General features: G+C 46.9%; 1 protein-coding gene across 2 annotated transcripts in view; it reads left to right on the top strand.

The window, feature by feature from the left end:
* LOC112574786 (discoidin domain-containing receptor 2-like) overlaps positions 1–22,771 on the top strand; it is a 165,805-nt gene that overhangs the window by 86,723 nt on the left and 56,311 nt on the right. For both annotated transcript variants that reach the window (XM_025256066.1, XM_025256065.1), the window contains exon 3: positions 14,891–15,032. In XM_025256066.1, coding sequence (XP_025111851.1) covers positions 14,891–15,032 — 142 coding nt within the window. The remainder of the gene's footprint in view (positions 1–14,890; positions 15,033–22,771) is intronic.

The following is a 22,771-nucleotide window of genomic DNA, read 5'->3' as shown; positions in this document are numbered from 1 at the left end:
AGAAAATAAAAACCCTGGTGCGTGTGTTGTGGGTGACGTGTAAGAATAGGTTGTGCGATAATTCTTTTGTTTTTAAAGCTTTGAAAGTTTGGCATTCTAAGGTAGGTCTTTGAAACTGAATGCGGTTAAGTGGGCGGGTGACTGTCAGTCTTTTTTGTCAGGTGAGGTCATGAAGGTGATGTCAGTTTTTTTATGTTTACTTTTTTCTCTACCTTCAGCTGCCAAACGTGGCACGGCCAGTGGCGTTTTCTGCATGCCCGATGCCAGGATACTGTGTCACTCTGGATTGCAGGAATGGGATGTTTTCATTTCTGCAAAATTGTGGAGAAGAGGCCCAGATTGGATGTTTGAGCCGCTGTAATTGGCAACATGAGAGGCCAAACTTTTCGTGTGCGTCTGGGAGCGAAACGAGAAACATTCCTTCGCGATCTTTAGGGAAAAAGGGGGCGGGTAGCGAGCGGGAGAAAATTGTTTTATTCCAAACAAATAAAATAACAGCCGCATTATGTCAGAAATATGCTGAGAGAGTTTTGATGCACCAGCCGTTATATGCATCTCGTTTATCGCCGATGTCATCAAGGACAGGTAGTAACGTCGTAGTTCTTAACCGTTTGGGGGCAAAGGAGGTGGGTGGAGTGGTCCAACCTAGCTAATTAACTACATATATACAAATGGCGGCCTAGCGATAAAGGCGAAGGGGGAACTGGTGTTTTTACGCCGAGCCAGCAAGTGAGACTATATCACAGCAAGGCAGCCAGCCCGGTAAACGGATATCTATCTCATGCAGAGAAAGAACAGTGTGCTCGAGACGAGATCTGAACCCAGGACAGCCAACTCTCACTGTATTAGTGACAAGGGCGCTAACCCGAACCATCACCAGTCATCGACGATGATTGTAATGAAAAGATTTCTTGACTGTCTGAATTACTATATTGAATACGCTGGCTGTTTGTGCTAACTTTAATAATCTTTTTACTTCCCACACATTTCTCTCTTTCTTTTTTCTTTTTTGTCTCTCTCAGTAATTAATATAACGTTTGTTTCCAGTAAAGTTTATTCACTCTGAAAATTGGAAATAAATAGCTGCTGTCTACTTTTTTTAGAAGAAATTCTATTCGTCATTCCTGTATAAATGAAAATACAACCTTGTAACGGAAACAAATTATTGATTTCAAACCAAAAAAAAAAAAAAACTCTGGGATGTGGACTAAAATAGAGGCTACCATGACGCAATGTCCTTTGTTCAAAACTTATTGTCTCTCGCAGGAGCCTGCAACTCCATTACACGGCTTCCGTTAGAGTGGCTGGTCGTGCGCAGAGCTGTAATCATGGCGGCATCGTCTCCTCGCCCTCAACCGCTCGTTTTGGGGGTCGAACTGACGACCCCTTCAACCCCATGCCCTTTGCCGTGATCAACCCACTCGTTAGGCTCGTGCGAGTTACAATATGTCTACAATGTCGGACGGGGAGACCTGGTGAAGATTACAAGAGATCGGTGGTGGCGAGGGCTTGACGGATCGAAGACCCGGTGGCCGGTACCAGCACGTGACCCATCCTGCAAGACCTCCCCCCTTACTTTACCCTCCATCACCTTCCTGCATCACCTTCACGCCCGGCGAGCATGAAACGTGAGAGCAAGACCAGCGCCCCCGGCGCATCAGCAAAGGTGTGGAGGCGGACCTGGGAAGAGGGGGGGGGGGAATGAAGGCCCTAATGTTTTTTTGTTTTTCTTTTGAAGCAGCCGCGGCATATTTCGATCCTGTGGTAGGTCGCTGTGGTGGCCGCGGCCCAGTGTCATCTATAATTCACTCACTTTTCTTGTCGCTTTCGCCCCGCGTGCACAAGCGCGAGCAAGCACACTAAATGTGATTGATAGAAACTGGGTACCACACCCTCTCTCTCTCTCCAGTCGTTTCTGCAGGCCGCCAGCTTCTATCTCAACACCACCATCCCACCCTTATGCCAGTCTACCCTCCACACTTTCACGAAAATCCTCCCCCGGTTCACTGTCATCAACATCATCATGCACACGCTGCAGTAAACGAGTGTTTGTTGTTGTTTTTTTTCTCTCTCTCTCCTTCTTGCGTCATCGAAATGTAAAAGAGGGTAAAGGTGATGGCCGTTGTGTTGATGAAATTTTGCTGATGAAACCGTTTCAGTCGAGGACAAAATGTCGCTAGCAAATGTTTCATTTTCTCTCCTTTCATGCAAAAGGATTTTATTATTTTCGCTTTAGTGTCAAAGCTCTGCGGCTTTGCGTGAACATCACCATATAGCAATACATTCCCCTGATATAACCTTACAACACCCCGTTACAAGAAATAAAAATAATCATTAATATTAAATAAAGAAGTTCGTCAGTAGCCAACGTATGGAGTGATAATGGTGCAAAGATGAGGATGGATTGAACATGTTGGATCTTCTGATTCGATTTTTTTTAAAGGTTTTTAAACTGGTTTTAGTCGGCCAACTTTAAAGAGCATTCATAAATATCAGACTTAAAATGTTGTTGAAGTTCAGAAGATCAAATGTTGGAGGATTTACTGCAATCCATCGTCTTCTTTCATAACTTCATGCTTTCATCGGCGTTATCGTCATCACTTTGTCATCGGCTGTCATGATCATATAGCACATAGTCACACAAACTTTCAAGTTCCCGCTAGCAGATACAATACATACTGACACCCGCACGTGCGCATCAAACATCTACTCACAAAGTTTTCTCACAGCCCTTCATCCTCGAGTGTCGTTTTTAATCTGCGCAGTGGCTCTTGTTCGCAGCTGCCGGTGTACTTCTCAAGATCAAAGCCTTGACTCCTTAAGTGCATCGAATGGCGAGGGGATTTTTGTGCCATTTACCGCTAAAAGCTTTTTTTTTTTCCCCTCCATAGCACGTGTGCATGCATATATGTTATGTGTGCGAGCGTGTCTACAGCTCTGTGTGTATGTGTGTGTGTGCGCGTGCCCATATTGCGTGTTTGTGTTCACGGTTAGAGCACCACTCCTAATTGCCTCATCGTTTGCGTGTTTCTTGCTAGCTGCTGAACGATTCCTGGGTGGCCGGGAGGTAGGGATAGAGAGGGCTCCCTTACCATGGACCACCCTCCACCTTTCCCCCGCCATGTTTGTTACTGTCTCAGCACAATTCTCTCGGGTACACGTCCTCCTCTTTCACATTCTTCTTCCCCAACACACACACAATCTCACCCTTTACACACAATGCTTATGTTTGGTTTCTGAACACATTTCCATGCGGCGGTGCGATGCATGCGGCTGTGTGTGCACAGGGGTCGTGACCTCACGCTCGCCGGTGAGCACTTAGGGAGAGTGTGCAGTTACCTTTCCGTACTCACCTGTAGAACGGACGTTGGTGTTCTCCCTGTTTTCCCCTTTGTACGCTCCTTCGTCCCCTCCCTACCCAACACAGGTAATTTTATACTTTTCTAAGCCGCTTCAACCCATTGCTAACCAGTAAGACTTGTGTGAAGGGCTAGTCACACGTGTAGTTGTGATTGCTCAATTTATAAATAAAGTAGGAATATTTCGCAAAGCAATATTTCCCACAATTTTAGCATGTAAACTTTCTTCCGGAGAGAGAGAGAGAGGGAAGAGGGTGAAAGGTCGACCCCTAGTCATGCAAATCGAGAAATATAAGTAGAAGCTTTGTGATGGAGGTGCAGATTAATGCTAATTTACCCCGTTTCCTTTGTTATGGGTTGGGGATTTAACGGACGCCGAAGAAAAATAAAATGGCATAGGTGACGAGGGAGGAAAACAAAGACGATGCTTTAGGTGAACTCAGCGCCTAGGTCAAAAGTCAAGGTAGTCTCTGTTCAGCTCCCTCTCTCCTTCCTTCCCCCACCCCCTGTGTTCAGTCCTCGCCAGCTTTGTCTCTTCTCGGGGACAAGGTCTCTTGTTTTAGATAGAAGACGCAAAAATCGTCCATTTCCTGATTGTCATCGCAAGCAGAGTAGGGTGTGGGCCCTGAACGACTTGCCGTGGGGTGTGACAGACTTACTGGCCCCGACATGGGCGACTGACGACCTGGACATTGTTCAGTAGTCTGCTTTATGTTAGAGTTCAGTTTAAAACAATACTGTTTTGTTTTTGTTTTTGCCTCGCGAGTTAATCTGCGCTTGACTGAATTATTTTGGTAGAAAGACAAGTGAACGGTAAGTCTTCGTGACTGTAATAACGAATGAAAGGGGTGACCTATGACCTGCGATGTGAACGTCCTGTTGACGCTGTGTGAGGTTGGGGGTGGGTGAGAGAAAGAAGAAAAAAAATACTGTTGACATTAAGACAAAGTCAACATTCTCTAAAGGTGAAGATTCACCATCTTTGTATGTTAAACTGGCGTTTAATTTTAGCTGGTAATTTATCCTGTCTGTTTGACACGAGCGCCATCCTGCTATCTTACTTCACTAAAATGCACCTCGGAGGCACAAGTCAAAACAGCAGGATCAGAACTCCACCCTCAACCTCCTTCCACCACTCCCCGACTCCATCACAGCCTCCGAAGTTTTTATTTTGTTTCTGAGGGTTCTTTTTTCTCTCTCAATCGGAATTTACCCCCCAGACGGCCTAGAGTCACTTTTTGGAGACTCGGGACACACAAGTACAGTCTGATGTAGGCAATCCCCGCCCACCTTTCCATTACCATAACTTCCGGCAAATTAACCTAATGTACTTATCTCAGAGATGTACCCGAAGTGCGGAGTTGTCAGGTCCTGAGATGTCGATGTCATGGTGTTATCGATGACTTCTCGCTCCATTCGTTCTGAGTTTCATCGGTTTCTCTTTTCCTTTCAATAAAAATCGTTTGCTATTTTTATCTTCAAAGGACCGCTTACTCACTCCGCCTGCTTTGAAACACCGCAACGCCTAGTGAACACGTGGTAGATAAAAGTATTTCCCGTTAGGCTATTAACTCACTTTAATCCTTTTTTTTTTTTCAAGAGTGACGACAACGACAATGTATTCTAAAGGAAAGACTTTCATCTACCTGTCAACTTATCATGTATTCTACTTTCATCTGTTCTCAAACGAACGCCATACTTATGATTAGCTTGATGCTACTGTACCTGACTTTCGTTGTGGTGGACTCTTGTTATCTGATGATTGACATCGAGACTCTAGTATCACCGTATCTACCAGTCTCTCGGCTCGAGGAAGCTAGAAGAGAAAATGCTTTTTATTGGCATCTGGGCTAGAAATTGTCATTTAAAAAAATTGAATGAGAGAGAGAGAGCGGGATAGAGAGAAGCCTTGTTCAGGAGTAATCTAGACGCGGTGGGTCGTGGTCTGCCTTCCACTTTCCCTCCCTCCTCCACGCCGTGGCTCCATTATTTTCCCAGCAACTGTCAAGATGAAAGAGATTGTGGTTGTTTTCAGGGCGGTTCTGGTGTTGGTGAATGGGAAGTACAGGAGGTTGAGGCCAGCGTGCATTTCAAATCAAGAATTTCCTGTTGTCTAATTTATTTTTCTTTCTCTCTCTCATTTTTTTGTTTTTTTGTTTGAAGGTTGGGGGGCTCACGTTCTTCTCCTCCCCCTCCGCCATTTTCTTCTCTGACATGCACTCACATTGTCTTTTGCCTCCATTCCCCTTCTCTTTCTCCCGAACACACACACAGATGAATTGATATCTTCTCATGAGTGCTGGATCACATTTCCTAGTGGGACTTGCTTGAATCGGTTTTCACGTGAAGATAAAATCTAGGAGGTTATTGTGGTGGAAACAGTAGTCTTGTGATTTATAAGCTTGAAAATTTCCGGTGCTGATGGGTAGGCGGGACCAGGGTGTGGATGAGATTGTCGTGGGTAGGACGGTCTTCTGGGTAGAGGGGCAAGCCGCACATATCTGTCCTCATTCTTGTCGGTGTCGTTCTCACGGTCTCTTCCATCTCCCCTTTTTTTTGTCCTCTTCCTCCTTTCTGTCTTTTCCTCTCGCTGATAGGAATCTTTATCTCATTGTTCTAGCGTGCGCATGTGCGAGCGTTGGCGGTCGTTTCCTAACGTCGCCGCTTGAGTCGTTGACGTGTTTCCATTACGTCATGTCCATCTCATCGGGATCACGGCGATCACTGGGAGGGAGAGGGAGGTAAGAGTGAAATTAGTTCTGCCAACTGCCACTTGATGAGGGGATTGCGTGCCGCCGCCCCGAAAGCTTCGGGAGCTAGCCGCAAGAGGTCGCTGATCTTCCATCGCCCCAGGGTGGCAGCACTGGTCTTGACGCGTTTCCTGGCCAGGTCCTTTTCGCAGACAACAACTCTCCCTCCCAGGATATGGGAACTGTTTACGGGATGGGTGGGTGGATGGAGCACAGCCTGCGACGAGGGGTATGGAAGACGGGGGACAAGTATGGGTACAGGGGATGCTGATAGCAACAGCCGTGACTAGCTTACATCTGCTGTGTTTGTGCACATGGAGGGATGCGAGTGCACGGCGGTGGAAAAAAAAAGAGCGAGGGGGTAAAGGCATGCGATTTTCACGGTTCCTACCCCTGAGCAGTTGTCGTCCTTGTCGCTTCGACGTCACAGGCTATTCGAGTCTTGGTTCTCTTTCTTTTTTTCCATCCCCTCCTCCATTCTATCTTTTCCACAACCACGTGACTACCGCTGGTTCAAGGAGACGAGTGAGGTGAGCAGCTCATCATGCCATCCCCGCATTCACCCACCCCACCACTTCCTCCTAGCACCGTTCCTCAGCGTGATTTGTCGTGGTGGTTTCTGATGTACTACTACTGTCTCGTGACGTTGAGGGGGAGCGGTGGGATCTGGTTGCTAGGCAACCAGCCAGAAGCGTGTTAAGGTCCTCATGACGTGCCAGCAGCGTGTAGTCCTCCGCCCACCTGCACTGCCCACAACTTACTACTACACCAGCAACACCGTAGTTTAACGGGTTCGTTGTTGGCGTTGGTCTGTCACTCGTAGATATTCGTACTTCCACATCGGTGATGTGGCTTTCTTCTGCAAGGAAAGACTCGTCAAGAAAAACTAAAAATGAAATATTTACTTATCCTTTTTGTTCTTATTTTGATATGTATTTAGTAACAAGGGACTATAAACCTTGTTACTATAGACTTTTTTTAACACGACAAAAACACTTTTAACCTACTTTTTTAAAAACAGTTCAGATATCCTTTATCGTCCACACCCACCCCACCACCTTTCATCTGCCCACGTGACCTTTTCTTGTCAGTGTCCTAGTATCAGACAAAGCGATGTTGGTAGTGTTGGTGAGTGCGGGTTAGGGGAGGGTACATCTCACCTCCTTCCTTTCTGTTTCGTCCTCCGCAATCCGAGCTTGTGTAACTCTAGAGGTTAGCCTGCTCCAGGCCAAGGGAGCTAACCGTCCATCGATTTCCTGTTTCGCGACGTCGTCGTGTCCATCGATTCTCACCTCAGCTGCGGCCTAACAGCGCCGGGTAACCCAAACGCTGTGCAGGCATCTAGCGGCCGGAATAATTGGGTTGGGGGAATGTGAGTGACGGAGGGGGAGGGTAGTACGACATGGAGTTGAGCCGCTCTTTCTTTCTTTCGTTGTGGGGGGTCCCGAGGTTGGGGGGCAAGGGAAGGTGGATGGGGGAGAGAATGAGACAACGCCACGCTCGGGGTTGTGGATTGTAAAGAGTAATTATCTCCCTTTATGGAGACAGGCAAACGAGGACCTGGCCGATCGGTGCGAACTGGTTCGTGTCATGATACGAGAACGAGGTGAGCAGCGAGGCGATCACAGTTCCAGACCGTGTGAGCAACACAGCCAATCACTTTTTCATAGGGTGCAACCTCACCAGCTCTCTGTGGGTGGGTATTGGGTCTCGGATTCAACACCATTCCTTCGTTCTTCAAGGGTAGCACCCTTGGACTGTTCGTACAAGCATATACTTTAATATCCGCTTCTCGCCACCAGATTCATCCACTGTTCTTTGTCGTGTACTAACAATAGTTCGAATAAATTTAATTATTAATTTATTAACCTTGTATAATTTGTATACACACCCAGTAAACGTTTCTTAGCACGGATACTCGCTACATATTCTTACCAGGAACAAATGGACAACCTTAACTGTACATGCACCCATTCCTTTCAAGATTAGGTTGCAGCAAAAACATCTTTACCTTTCGAAGTAATTTTGATCAATCCCTCAATCCTGTCTTTGAAGTGCAGTCGAATTTCTCTTGACAAGACGAACAGGCGCAGTGTCTCTTCCAATGAGATTCTTGGGCGAAATTGGGGATTGTTTGCCTGTGTGTGGGCGCCCTCCCTCTCTCCCCTTCCCGTCCCCACCCCTAGGAGCAGGGGTGGGTGGGTTGTATTGCATTACATTCTTTATTGGCGTTACGAAGCGCTGCTCAAACACATCAGAATGCGAGTTGCTCCCTCCCTCGCCAACACTTTTCTTTCTCTGTGTGTTCTGCGAGAATATTGTATAATCGACCACAGCCTCGTTAGTCTCGAGATCTGATCGGCGGCTCGATCAGCTACCTCACCCTATCCCCTCCTCACCACAAGCGTATGCATGCGCGTGCATGTTCATGCAGGTGTGGGGACGTGCGAGCTTATCGGTCGCGGGGCCGTGCGAGGTGTTCTTTAGGGTCTGTCACGAAAGACAGCAAATAGCTGTTTCTCGGCTAGCGATCAATTTCGTATTTTGCAAAGTAACCTCCGGTATGGAGGAGATGGGGGTTTGAAGAGTGTGTGGAGGGGGTCACAACCGTTTTTTTTTATTTTACGACATCGTGGGAAGGGTGGTGTAAGGATGCCTTGTGGACCTGGAGATGGCAGGGACCGCTTGGAAGCTTGATGAATGATCTGTCACGTGGAAGTAGGGGAAATCACTCTCTTCGGCATTTTGCTGGAGAGGGTGGGGACTTTTTTCCCCTTGCAGAAACTCGGCCTGCTGCTTCTTTTTTCCGCTTGGCGAGCCTGATGGCAGAGCGACCTCGCACCCTGCTGCTGTTGACAGCAAATCTTACGGGGGAAAGATGTCCAAATCCCCGTTGACGCGGCCAAACCCTCCTGTTGCAAAAAAGTGTAGCAAGACTTACTTCCCCTTCTTGCTTTCTCTCCTCCCTTATCCAACTCCACTCTCGCCCTTTCTCCTGTTATCTGTGTTGCCCGTGGAAGCTGCAGGACTTTGGCTAGTTACTCGCGTGACGAGCCTGAAAGCATAATCATCGCCAGACCACGAGACCACGTCACGGGGCCAAGGAAAACAACTCGCCGAGGAAGAAGGGATGCAGGGTCAATAACTCGCCCCACTCTTTCTCGTAACAGCGCTAAAGGGAGGGGGCTGGGAAAAAGATTCTTGAAACATTAATCGCTCGGCTACTCTCCTCAAAGAGGAAGGTGAGGAAACAGCGTAAGAACCTCGGTCAAAGTAGCGAAAACGATGTTTGAAAACGTTTTAATGAGCGAGACACGTCCTTAATGTCATTATTGATGCGGGGACAGGGAAAGACAGGAAGATGACGGCAGGAGAAAAAGGATAATGGTAAATAAAAAATAAGGGGAGATAGTGTAGCTAGTTTATGTTGTTGATGGAAGTATAAATGGAGTTAAAAGGTTTTGGTTGTTTTGTTTCCTCGGTAATTTTCGGTTGCCGTGAAGGACGCGAAGACACCAAAATAGGTGAAATGATGGAGGGAGCGGCAAGGGGTGGTGTGGAATAAGTGATTGTCTCCCCTTTCTCAAGCTGGGAAAATTAGGGACGGGGGTTGTGGGACGGTTGATGGGGAAATTGGTTTCGTGACAACCTACTGAACCTAGGAGATGGATATAAGAGTGAAATTATGTCCTCGATGAAAGGCGTAGATATCACTTTGAGTAGTGTTTATAACTGTCATCATATGGCATACTGTCTTAATAGGTAATAGATAGCTACCCTTGTCTAAGGGTACGTTAACAGGTGGTGGCGCCGCTCGGAACTGTGGGTAGAAAACTCCCTCCTGCCCACCCGGCAGCTGTTCGGCGGAAATAGGTACCTGATCTATCAGGGGAGATAAAGACGACGAAAGAAGAGGTTTAGACACGGTGAACCACTAAGTCATTCGCTCTACCGCCACTAGAATAAGGAATTTTCACTTTTTTCTACCAGGGTGGTACTGGGAGGGAGAAAGAAGAGGACATGAGCGTGAATCTGTGTCACTTCTGCTTCTGCCTGTTCCTTGTTTAACCTTAACCATGCTCTGTCTGTTTCTTGTCCAACTGCTGTACTATGTATTGCCTCTTCTTTTTCTAACTTCTCTCTGTTCAACCTACTTTTTTCGCTTAGTTTTAGTCCTTTACTCGCGTTTAAATGTTGCCTGTAGTCTTTTTTGTGCGCATGCCTCATCCCTTTTGTCTTTTGTGTATGTTTATCGCGACTTTATTTTGTTGTATGTGTGTGTGGCTAGACACTCGTACATGTGCGTGTTTTCTTTCTGTTCGCTCCTTCTTTCATCTCCTACCAGACTCGTCCTCCCACCCTACCCCGTTCTCAGCTCTACCCAGCTGTCTCTCTCTCTCCTCTTTTCTGCCGAGTTTTTCTGTGCCATTCCGTGTGGTTGACTCGCAGGGCTGGTGGAAGAGATGTGGGGAGGTGGGCTTACGTCGATTTCTGCTGTTCACGCATATTTTCTCGACCCGGGGTCTCGTCGGAGAATTGGCAAACATGGAATCTGTGAGATTGAATGGCAGTGGAGGCTCTGCCAGGGTAAGGCTCTCACGCCAGGGCCGCAGCGAATGTAATTGTCTTCTTCTCCTGTCCTTTTTCTTTCGGTTTCTTCTATTTTCGTCGTGAAAATCAGCAGAAAATAAGTAAAATAAAATAAAAATGGAGACGTTGTCGAGTGCAGAATGTATTATGTGTTAATGCGTGCGTACATCTTTGATAATCCGGGGATGTGTAGTTGCCTGGACACTGAGTCCCTCCCTGCCTTGTGCGTGGTTTTGTGATGTCTTTTCTCAGGTGATCACTTTTTGTCACACCAAACTTTAGCTGATGGCTTTCTTTGGCTTTCATCTCCTAACCTCAGCATCAAATTCAGCGTGAAGAAAATTTCGCTACGTCGCTAAAACTTTGCTCCGAAATGTTTGTCTTTAATTCCGTGAATAATTCATGATAGCTTTTTATGCTGACAATACGAACCGATAATGTGTGTCAGGAAGGTTCGTTGTGGCAGCTGACAGGATGAAGTGGCTCCACCTGTCTCCTTAGTTTCCGGCGCCACGTTTGACTACTTTTATGAGAAAATAAAGTATGTATAGGTAACACTAGCAGCAGTCATCATCGTTGGATTGACGAGGGTGGTCTCTTCCACCCGGTTAGGCGAAGCAGCATCCGTCACTCTAACAGTTAAGATCAAAGGTTCCGACGGTTCCTCATTTAATTTGTAAGAATAATATGATCAACACAAAATGGAGTTTGGACCGTATATTTGCAGATAGTAGTAGTATTATTATGTCAGCCTAGAATAAACAGTAGCCAACCTCTTGGCTGTCGTCTTTTCACTGAATGAACCTTCGTATCTCCTAGTTCTAGTACTACTACTACTACGACAGACACAGCGATAGTGCGTGAAGACCGTTTCCAGTCACCATCAAACTCCCTGGAGCCAATGCTGGGTATCTCCCGAGTATCTTGCCCGATTTCCGGTCAAAACGAGCGTTCAGCCGTCCCTACATGTCCGTCCCTAGTGTCTGGCCGTCAAAATACTCACGAAGTCCGCACACCTGCTGTCGGTGCTGATGTTCGGAATGTTATTGCTGGGGGAAAAGAAAAGCGGAGGGTCTGTCGTGGGCCGCAGTGACTTTGCTGTACCTGCAAGCAGCTGCCGTACTCAGTCCGAACTTATTGTTATCTCGGGGAGGTTCTTCCCACCCCCGTCCCTTTTTTTGCAACCCGGGCTCGCGCACATTATCAGTGGTGCCATCTCACAGGCATGAAGCTGTACCCTGACGAGATGGACGGGTAGGTCGAGGGTTGGGGCTTGTGGGATTTGAGAAGCGTTCCAAGGAGATTTCGTGGGGTAGGGGGGATGGGGAGTTTGAGGGAGGCTACTGTTAGAGACCTTCTCGTTGGTACGATTTGTTTTCGCAGTGTTTTTCTTACAGGGTCGTTTGGATGCAGCTGGTCGCTTCGCCGCCATTGTTGCTGTTAGTGCTCCTGGGAAGGGTTGCAGTAATGGACATGCGTTTGCTTGTTCGGGGGTTGGGGCGTGGTGCTGTTCCAGACCTCCGGTCGGGGGTAGAATCTTCCCTATTCTCTGAGATGATCTGTGGAAAGGGGGGAGGCTGGAGAAGGAGAGCAAGCTGCTGAATGTGCAATAAGATGATAGAGAAAGGAAAGGTTGGTCAGGAGGAGGTGGAGGGCAAGTAATGGACGTGTCACGTCGTGCCGCCATTTCCGTTGAGTAGTTTTCTAAGACAATATTATCGCTTGTAACCCGCAGACCGTAGACTGTCAACATTACACCGGCAGTCAGCGACATTTGCTGTGCTTTTATTCTCTGCCGGAAAGCTTTGAATGGCCACAGCCCGCGTATCGAATGTCAGCTTAGTTCGTCGATCCTAAAACCCAATCAAATAATATGAGAACAGGTAACCAGGCTAGGGTAGACTGGGAGCTCACCGCACCTGTGGCTTGATTTACCTCTGGGAACAACATACGAATGCCCTCGTTGACCTGAAACTAATATTTTCTTTGTAGATAACTGTGTGGAGATAACTCTTCAATCTCACATTGGTTGTTGCGACTTCAAAATAACAGCGATACCCAACATCAGCTAAAACGTAAGCTTCAGAATACCAATGCCTTCATCTTACATTGACCACTGCACTTCAGATTAATTATTTTAACCCAACAAATGAAAAAAATTCTTTCTAGCCAGATAGCTAACGCTGCAACACGCATCAGCCTCAAAACGAATAGCTGAATTACTTGCACTTGTGTTCGAACCGAGAGTTTCCGGTTCGATACCCGTGAGCCGCAGCAAACCCAGCTCTCAGGAATAGTTACCTGACTCCATAGAGGATTGGGGAAGGTAAGGCAGCGATGGAGAGATGGACACCTTTTCACACAACAGCTGGCCCACAGTTTTCCAAGGACCCTAAAAAAAGATAAGGAACGGCTTTAAAATCTTTTTATACCTGATCTACAACAGGAAGACGTTGATAAATGTTAGACTTTCCTCACTAACTTCCTCTAACGATGTAGACGTCTTGGGGTGGGTGGAAGGGAAGAAGTATTCCACTGGAGGCTGAGTATTTGGCTGTCGTCATTGAAGTATTCCATGCCTTCCTCCCACCACCCCCTGCCACATGTGCGACAAACATTCGGCCATCTTGCCGCGAAGAATGCAAACTGTATCAGGTGTTGACGGAGCTGTTTGACTCGCGACCCCGCGGTGTTTACAGGTGAGCCAGGCAGGCCAGCGTGCTTGTCGTCGCCATGGTGACTGGGGTCCGTAGACGAGATCTCGCGAGAGTTACGTTGTTTGGCATTCCACTTTGGTATCGATTTCCGCCCGTCTAGACGGTCCTGCGCACTACACCAGGCCCGGCGTCAAGCAGCATTTGTCATGTTGATGTTTGTTTATTTTGTGGGGTGCTTTTATGCCGACGTCAGCATGTGAACAGTCGAGCGTGACGCTTGTAGTTGTCGTCATGAATGTCATTGATAAAGTGTAATATCGAGCAGCATGCGCGTGTAGATGAGTGTGTATACCCCTATTAGTATGTAGTATAAATTGATTGATACACATTTGAATAAATGTCATATGTAAATGTGATTATAATTCGTTTTCCGGACACCGGATATACTACCACCCCCGCCTTTACTACAAGTTAGTGATGATGTCCCCCTTTCTTTATCCGCCCTCGCTTCTCGCTCAGCCCATGTGTATTGGATTGATGGTGGCGACATTGTGGCGGGACTGTACGATGTATACAAATCAAACAGAAGAGAAGATATAATCTATTAATAGAAAAGTCACATTCAGGGTGAACTTTACAGCTTATGGTCTGGGAGATGTTCTTCACAACTCTGTAAAAGAATTGTTGCTGGGAGGTGGGTCTTTGTAGGATGACATGAGAGGCCTCCTCTCTTTGTGCCAATTTAGATACTAATTAGACAAATACTTTATTGTATCAACCACTAAGATGCTTTATTTTTCCGTTCACTGAGATACATTGTTCTTTCCTTGAAGAGAGATACTTTATTTTAAACAGGCATTGAGATGTTCGTGTATGTATAACCTATTATGCCTATGTTTTATGAGTTTTGATTCCAAGTACAGTACCCAGGGTATGTGATCGCGCGTGCACACACACTGAGTAACCGGCCAGCACCTCTGGTTTCTTGCACTTGCTCGTTCCATCACTCTTAAAGTTTCATGTTCACGTCGAATCATGTTTGTGTCGGAAACAGAAGAAAATTAACCAATATGTAGTCAGGTCACAGCGTCAGGACGAGCTTTTGGAGAAATATTTCTTTTTCCTTCTCGACAAATGTTTACATATGCCCCTAAGCATATATATATAACACATAGAAATATAGGTATATGAATATTAGTTCCTTATCATTTTTCTGAGTTTCTTATGTACCAGCCTAGCTAATTTCAGTAAGTGTGGTGGGAATGAGGGAAAGAGAGAGAAGAAGGGAGTAAGCCCTTCTCACGGAACATCCGACTAATTTTTACTGCCATTAGTGATGGATACGCGAACATCGAACAATGCTTCGCTGTTCTGACTCTCAAAGTGTTGTTTCTTCCTCACCTTCTTGATGACCGCCCTACAATGTCTTCTGTTTCTTGAAACAAAAACGTAATTACAAGCTGGTATAAGGAGGAGTTATGTGCTGCCCCCTGCTGGCGACGTCCTGACGTGTTGAGTTGTCTTGCTATTGCAGAATCGGGTCGGAGGAGAAGGGAGGGGCGTGGTGCCCCCGCCAGTCCATCAGCAAGGATGTCTACGAGTACCTGCAGATCGACCTGGGGCGCCTGGTCGTCATCACTCGGGTGGAGACTCAAGGCCGCTTCGGCAATGGACAGGTAGGCAGCTTCGTCTTCTCGTAGCGCCTGGGCAGGTGTATGTGTGTGTTGTTGTTGTTGTTTTTGTTTGTTTTTTGGGGTTTTTTTTTCATAGATGTGTGTGTGTGAAAGAGAGGTCTGTGTGTATGTATATGTGTGTTTTATTTCAGACACGCGTTTGAATATGTCTGTATGTTTGCATGCGTGAATATGTGTGTGAGAGATAGGTCTGTGTGGTTGTGTGTGTGTGAATTAGTGCGTCTGCCAATGTGTCTGTGTGCGTGTGCGTACGTGTGCACGCACAAAGCTGACGCCGTTATCGGATGATATCGCCACCATTGTCTTCTTGCCATCAGTCCTGCATTCATCGCCTTCAACGGGAAAAAAAGAAACTGTTGTACGTCACAAACGCAAACGCATCAACGATTGCATATCCGGATGTTTATTCAGGGATAACAGCAAACATGGCCGCCAGTCGTGTAACGATTCCTCAATCGCACGACGGACATCGAACCCAACAGTAACTGATACATATATGCTACGGGTGTGTTACTCCAGCCTCCCGGCCTGTCATCTGTCACAGGCCCAAACATTGCCCGCCAAGAATGATTGGAGCGTTCTCACCTGAGTTAGGACACCAAGAGGAAATCTTCAACCCAAACAGGGCCCCAGTCTTGTAACGAATGGGAGTTATTTACACCTACGGCTATCTATTTAAGTAAGGAAACTCTGTAACCCTGTAGTTTGTCATCAACTTTTTTCAGACATTTAAAAATTTTTTTTATTAAATTTGTTTCTTTTGATATCAGAACCCTGACTGGGACGAATTCCATTCCTGGCGCCCTATAATCTGTAGGGGCCCACAGCGGCCCGAGTTGCGAACACATGCCAGCGCGGGAGTGCGCAGCCCCACCACGACGACTAGTGTGAAAGATTGCGTCAAACGTACATGTGTTATTATTAGCAGACAAGATGCACGTGCTTCTTTCCCGTTGTCTCTCACGTGGGTGGGTAGAGGGTGCAGTAGGACGTGAGATGGGTGGTGGGGAGAGAACAACAGATCACGTGGTGCGAGGTCAGCGTGTTATACCCTCAACATAGCATACAGCAGACAGCGCAGATACAAATTGTAATTATTCATTTTTTGTAAAAGAGATGCGCAAGTTTGCCAAAGACAAGCGAGTGTCATTTTATCGTAAAGGGCAAGAATGCCGTGTAGTATTATGGGATAATTTTTTTATAGTACAAATGGTAGACATCTTCTCTAGTGAGAAAGTACGACAGTGAAGCAAAAAAAAAAAGACCACAGACAGGATGCGTTCCGTTGGAGCAGCATTCGTCCTATTTTAAGACACTTTCAGACGTACGTAGTCGGTGTTGTGGGTGGGGGAAGGTGCAGGCTGGGATGTGGTTCCACCACAAAATATATCAGGCCTCGGGAGAAAATCGAAGCCGCACACCGGGGCACCGAAACCTTAAGTAAAATTGGGGGAGAGAACCGAGGAAAATAATTGATCGAGCAAAGGGAAACGGGAAGGGGAGAACACTCATTCGCGTAGCGCGTGAACTCTGATTTTTGCCGTGCTGGAGGCGAAGGACATTTAGCCGGAAAGATTTCCCAGGTGCGCGCGGAGGTAATCCCGCCAGGCTGATGGGAAATTCTCCGACAGGGAGGTAGAGGCTTATTTGCGTCCGCCGAGATGTTGCATTGTGGGGGAAAAAGAGGAGTAAAGGGAGAAAACTCCTTGGGTGGAGAGGTAGGTCGAGGGGAGGGAATGAACCTGTCTTGTCTGCTGCATTTGAACCTATAAAAAGTGGGACTTTTGTTGTTGTTGTTTTTTTTCTTCTTTTATTTTCTTTTATTTTTAGTTTTTGCTTCTGTTTTCGCTTTTTATTTAGCCACAGTTTGATAAAATAGCAGCATAGTAAATTACTCATTCCGACGAAGCAGCAACGGACAAGTCGGTGACCGTGCCATGTCACTTTGTTCTGGATTCCAACTGGCAGAGACAAAAACAAAAACAAAACCTTTGTTCATGTTCGATCATCTGTCTTGCCATTTGTTGGAGTTCCTTGTCGCAAGGGAGTTCGATTTGCTTTTCACAAATTTGGTTTTCTAATACTGATGGGAGTTTTTCCTCCTGATGTGATGGCCGGCATTTGGCGAGGCCAGGTCATGCGCAGAGGTCACGACCAGCTTGACCTCCTTCCATAGATCAAATCTCGAGAAATGAAACACCAGGTTGTCTAGTATGCATTCATAATATATACATGATACACAATACAGACACGCGTACGTACATCCATACAAACATAAACCATGCAGGCAAAAAAAAAAAAAAAAATTGGTGAAGATGCTTGTGTCATGACAATTTGCGCATGTGCTTGTCGGATAAGAAAGGTTCGCTAGTGCAATTGTTTTTAATGTTTGTGCGAGGTAGCGGCTTTGTCAGAGCCAGCATCAACCACAGGTGTGCACAATGCGCTTGTCAAGACAGATGATGCTGTTTGACAGACTGAAAAAAAAACCGGTGCTGTGTGCTCCTGGCAGGCTGTGGCATAACAGACGGTTACAGTTGCAGATACTGTTTTCTGGGTTGGCACGTGTCTTGAAACTATGCCGCACCTCTCGCCTCTCATCCCTCAACCCTCTCCCCCTGCTACCTCCTACCTGTACCTCAAAAATTGACACTTGCCTTACTGTTTAAACTTCAGCCTGTTTGGAATTGGCAGCATTGTGGCTTTACTCGATTTGTTTATCCCTTTTTCTCTCTTTCATCTTTTTTTTTACGCGCCGACATATTTCGCATGCTATGATGAGATGCGATCCCTTCTTACCTAAAAATTTCCTAACTTCTTGCCTGTCCATCGGGTCAGCGCACCGGCACTGTCTGATTATTAAAGGACAACTCGAGTACATAGTTGTTTTCAGAAAGTTTTGCCTTTAAAGACTAACTGCGCAATTATTCACTCAGACGTGCAAAAATATGTTTTCAAGGAATGATTGGACGATACGTTGCTAGACTAGAGTTTTTTGTTTTTTTTAAAGTGATTGAATAGAATCGAATATCAGTTTTTCAGGTAAGTACAGTTTTAAGAGTAGGATTGAATCTGAAACGTGTAAGCAACCACCGTTTGAGGTGGTTTCCCCTTTCCTCTGTTTTCAGATCAGGTAACCGCCAACAGATTAAGGCGCTTTTGCATTAAAATGTTCGGTTACCTCCCGTGGAGCGTGTTTTTCATGTGGTGTCCGGTCTCCTAGCATCTTTATTTCTCTTTGATATGGTCATTACTTTTGTCGGTTTTTCCCCCGCAAGATTTCGTTTTCAGGAAGGCGAAGGCTGTCTTATGCAGTTAACTCTATCTTGTCTTTAAAGTCTGTGTTGTTTATCGAGCAAAGTCACTGTTGACGAAAAAAGAACATGTTCTTCCCGTTCCCATAATGTCCTACGGCGTCAGGGAGTTCATATTTTCTTTGAGTGTGGCTTCCCTTTCGTCAAGTGTGAAATTGTCACCTGTTGTTGCTATTGTTGTTATTGTTATTTTTATTATTATTATTTTTTTGGCCTCTTGTGAGGCCATAACTGTCGCCATATTTCGACAAACCTTTCACCTCTGACCTCTGACACCAAACTCCCTTCATCGCCCCGTCGCTTACCGAGGAAAGTGTTACCTTTCAAAAATATTTATCCAAGTCTGTCCGCAGTTGCTTTGAAAGGTGGTGGTGTTGGAGGTGGGGGAGCTTGCCTTGGTGGCAAGAAAGTTGTTTAGAGGGTGCAAGCCCGTGGAGAGTCGTTCTTCCTTTTGTAAACAGTGACCTGCGCTCCACCTCCTCCACTCATTTCGCCACCTCCCACGCCTCCCACCCTGTCTCTGGGGGGATGCCAGCATTGTCCTGCCCAGCGGAAAGGAGAACGGGAGGTCTTAAAGCCTCATAGAAACTTCTGGGAGTGAAACTGCCATCTGCTCCCCCTTTGAAAGATGGCAGAGCCAGGATGTGTGTGATGTGGATGCCCCACCAGCCACCGACTTGAGTAATTAAGTCACACATTCCGAAGGTAACAAAGACGCCGGCGGTAGAACTCGTTGAGACACTTCAACTGAGAAATTACTGAGTAAACACAGCCTCCAGAGGAACCGGACACTGGTTATCAGCAGTTAATGATACAAAAACCGGGTAACCACAACTAATAAATAAAATAACCACCGCGAAACGGATGTTAATAAATGAAATAAACACTCTCAGACGGAAGTTGATAAATGAAATAAGACCTGTTTGCCGGACCACTGTAAATGAAACAAATGAGGTTTATCCTAACTTGTGAGCCATAATAAGATTACAATGTAAATATTGGCTCCGACATTCTTTTTTTTTTTTTTCATTTTTTCGTTCTTGAGCCCTGGAGAGGAGGGGTAAGGGAGCGGAGTGAGTTGCTAAGAAAGAAGATGACTGGAGGGGTACTGAGTAGGGGAGGTAGAAGATTGAGAGCCCAAGGGTAGGCTACATATTTGTTTATAGTAACGTCTCTTTCTCCTAACCTCCAATCTCAAGAACTGCAATCTGCGCCTCTTGTCACCTCGGGCTCTAGACACGATGGTGGTAATGGGACCTCTTGTCTGGAGGATTGTTCTACGAGGAAGGTCCTGGAGAGGTCCGCTTGCAGCATGTTTGTTGTATGAACGTGCCACCCAGGGTAGGTCACAGGACAGCGCTTGGTAGTGGCCGGATGCAGCTGTAGCTTGTAGGTGTCACTCGTGCTGTGCGCCCCACGCTTCAACAGATGCGCAACATTGCATGCACCCTGGGTAGTAGTTTTTGTCAGGGACTTGACCACTTTCTCGGTCGTGGGGGGAAGGGGACTGGTGACTCTGCGATTGCCAGCCACATTCTTCATCTCTCTTTCTTGCAGACGAAGATAAATACCCCTCTGGCACATCCGCAAAGATGTTTGTGTGGACGCATCTGTTGTTTGCGTTGGGCCCGTGTAGTAGGACTGGCGAGACTCTGGGAGGGGAGCTAATAGAGCAAAAACTAGCGGGGTTACTTCCCCGAAGACTGGGTCGCGGCAGGTGCGGTAGGCACCACTAGGCTTGTCTCGGACTACAACAATTGTCCTTCCTTTTTTTACCCCTGCCTCTGACTTTGGCCAGGCTTTGCCGTCTCTTGTTTGTTTTCAAGTGTTGGTTGATGATAGACCATTCACAGGTCTTTACCCTGGTGCACGACACTTCTCCTCCTACCCTATGTTGGGGAGGGTGGATCCGACATTACAAGCAAACGTTGCCATGGATCAAACCCGCCTTTCGGGTATGAATGTCTAGCTCGTGAGAGCTTTATCCACAAGTGTTCATTCTTTCCATGGCGCTGCTTGACCAACATGACGAACATGAGCGGTTTGGTCAGTTGGTCTTTGGTGCGTTGTCTCGTCGGCAGATGGCGTTGTGATAGATGCACTCTTACTTAACCCACTCCCTGTTTGGTTTAAATATCAGTCGTTGGCAGTGTCCACAACATTCTTGCTGCTGTGTGTGTGGGCGCGCGTATAATTGCTTTGGTGGTCGGGTGTCCTCAAAGCCTGCTTCCGAAACGATCGCCGAGGCCAAGGGAAGAAAGGTGAAGGTCGTTCTCCGCCCGACATTGTGGTAATGGAATCCTTGGAAATAATATTGAGATGGACGTTGTCTGGGGCTTACATTCGTCTGGGCGGCCGGGTAGTAATAGTTAGAGACATCCAGCTTCCTGCTAACGCAGTCGGGCGGAAGGCAACTAAGGAACAGACCAGGCGGGAGTTTATCGTGCAGGGGTCAGGCTTTTGAACAGCTCATTAATTTAACATCTCAACGCCATTCTTTATTTTCGCTTACTTGGGAGCTGTGGCGCCACTTTCTATGTCTCTCTTTCACTCCTTTTTTATGTTCTTTCACACGCTTTTTCTCTCTCTCTTTCTCCCCTATCTTTTTTCTACCCCCTCCACTCTCTCTCCTTTTTGGAAAGACGTAAACCACATGAATAGTTGCTGTGAAGGGGAGACAACTTAAATCTTTCTTCCATTACTGCTTTACGTGCACACATTTGCATGCGAGTTAACCCCGATTTCTGCGTGTTAGAGGTAAGGATGGGGGCATGTTTACACCTTTCCGAATGGGAAGTTTTCTGTCGTAAATTTTTAAGGTCATGTCTGTGCGAGAAAGACCAGAATTCACCACTACCACCACCACCGAAACAACCATCCACTCTCCCCAACATCCTACCCACCCCTCCGAAGAAAAAAAAAAAGTTTCTCCGACATTGTTCAGCATTAAACGAGCCGTCGATTGGCCTTTCTCTACCGTTCACAGCGCAGCTCCCCGATAAGCGGGCGGCCAGGCTTCCTTCCTGCTTCGTCGCTATCTCCTGCCACCTTTCGGCTCGTCTCGGGGGCAGGAGACAGTGAGTTTGCAGCGCGTGAGATCGTTAGCAGCAGAGATACCGGCGACCGTTACTGCTATCACGCCTTTCCCGAGGTGGCTCGTTATTCACACCCGCGGCAGCAGGCGTCGATAGCAGGCAGAATGAATGAGCAGTGCGCACCGTCCTGTTTCCTGTTTAGTCTGGAACCTTCAAGTCTGTTTCTTCCACTCCACCCGCCTCCATCTATGCCTCCTTCTTGTCTTTCTCCAGAAAGAAATCTGGTTTTTGTGGGAAAAGTAATCGTGGCACCACTAACACGTCGTTACCAGGAGAACTGCTATTCCTGTTGCGTGGACTAGCTACTGTGTACAGAGCCGGCTCTTTTTTGTTTCTTTTAGTGGAGAGTACTCTCCCCTTCATAACCTCTCCTATGAGGCAGGCGAGAGACAGGGAGATGGGATAATATCTATAGGGACACATACCGGCAACCTTTTCCTCTACTTGTTGTGGCCTGAAAGGGGAGCTAACTGTTCATCTCGACATTTCGATCTTTGTCACTCGAGACTGTATTTGTGCGAAGGTCAGCACCAGCGCTGCACCACCACACCTGTAAAGGAGCAGCTCTAGTGCTGATGTCGATGCTGATGATGCCGCCATTGGCTGCCTGCTTCGCGCTTTTGTCGTCGACGCCATCAGCGTTCGGGACACGTGCAAGGGGTAGGTAACTCAGGTATTACCTTTGCCGGGACTCGAACACGCGAAAGGAGGCAGGAAATGGTCGGAGGTCTGATCACGCAGTCGATCTAAGCGTGCATTTCTTTTTTTCTGCACGAACCAGGAAGAAGAACCTCCCGAGTCACGTGACAACCACGTCATCAGTTTGCGCATCACGAACCGTTATAATCAGCAAGTGGAGGAGCCTCGAAAGATGGGGACCAGGCAGGCATGATGCTGCATTGATCTCCATTTGTTCAGACGTCAAATACCACGACAACTTATCAGAATGTATAAGATGATCGGAAAGCCTCGAACGACATCCACCACGAAGATCTAGCTTCAAATGCTTATGGTGATATCCACCCCTACTCCCCCCAAAAAAATTAATGGCTAACTTCAGGTTGGCTGGCACGTCTGGTCATCACGTTTTCAGAGCGGGGTGAATGTGTCTGGTGGTCGTTGCGTAAATGTCCCGGTAAGCTGGGTGTCTGCTGGGTACCTGAATGTTGTATGAATTTCACCTCGTTAATATTCATGACCGTGCTCCAGGCCCAACCACAACAAGCGGTGAGTTCGTGCGAGGAGGCAGCTGCACGCTCTACAGCGCCAGGATAACGAGGGGCGTTAAGCAAGGGTAAAAGAGGGGGGAGCT

Source organism: Pomacea canaliculata, linkage group LG11, assembly GCF_003073045.1.
Source record: "Pomacea canaliculata isolate SZHN2017 linkage group LG11, ASM307304v1, whole genome shotgun sequence".
In the NCBI taxonomy this organism is placed as follows: domain Eukaryota; kingdom Metazoa; phylum Mollusca; class Gastropoda; order Architaenioglossa; family Ampullariidae; genus Pomacea; species Pomacea canaliculata.
The sequence above is the reverse complement of the archived record's forward strand: the minus strand, read 5'-3'. Positions and strand labels throughout refer to the sequence as shown.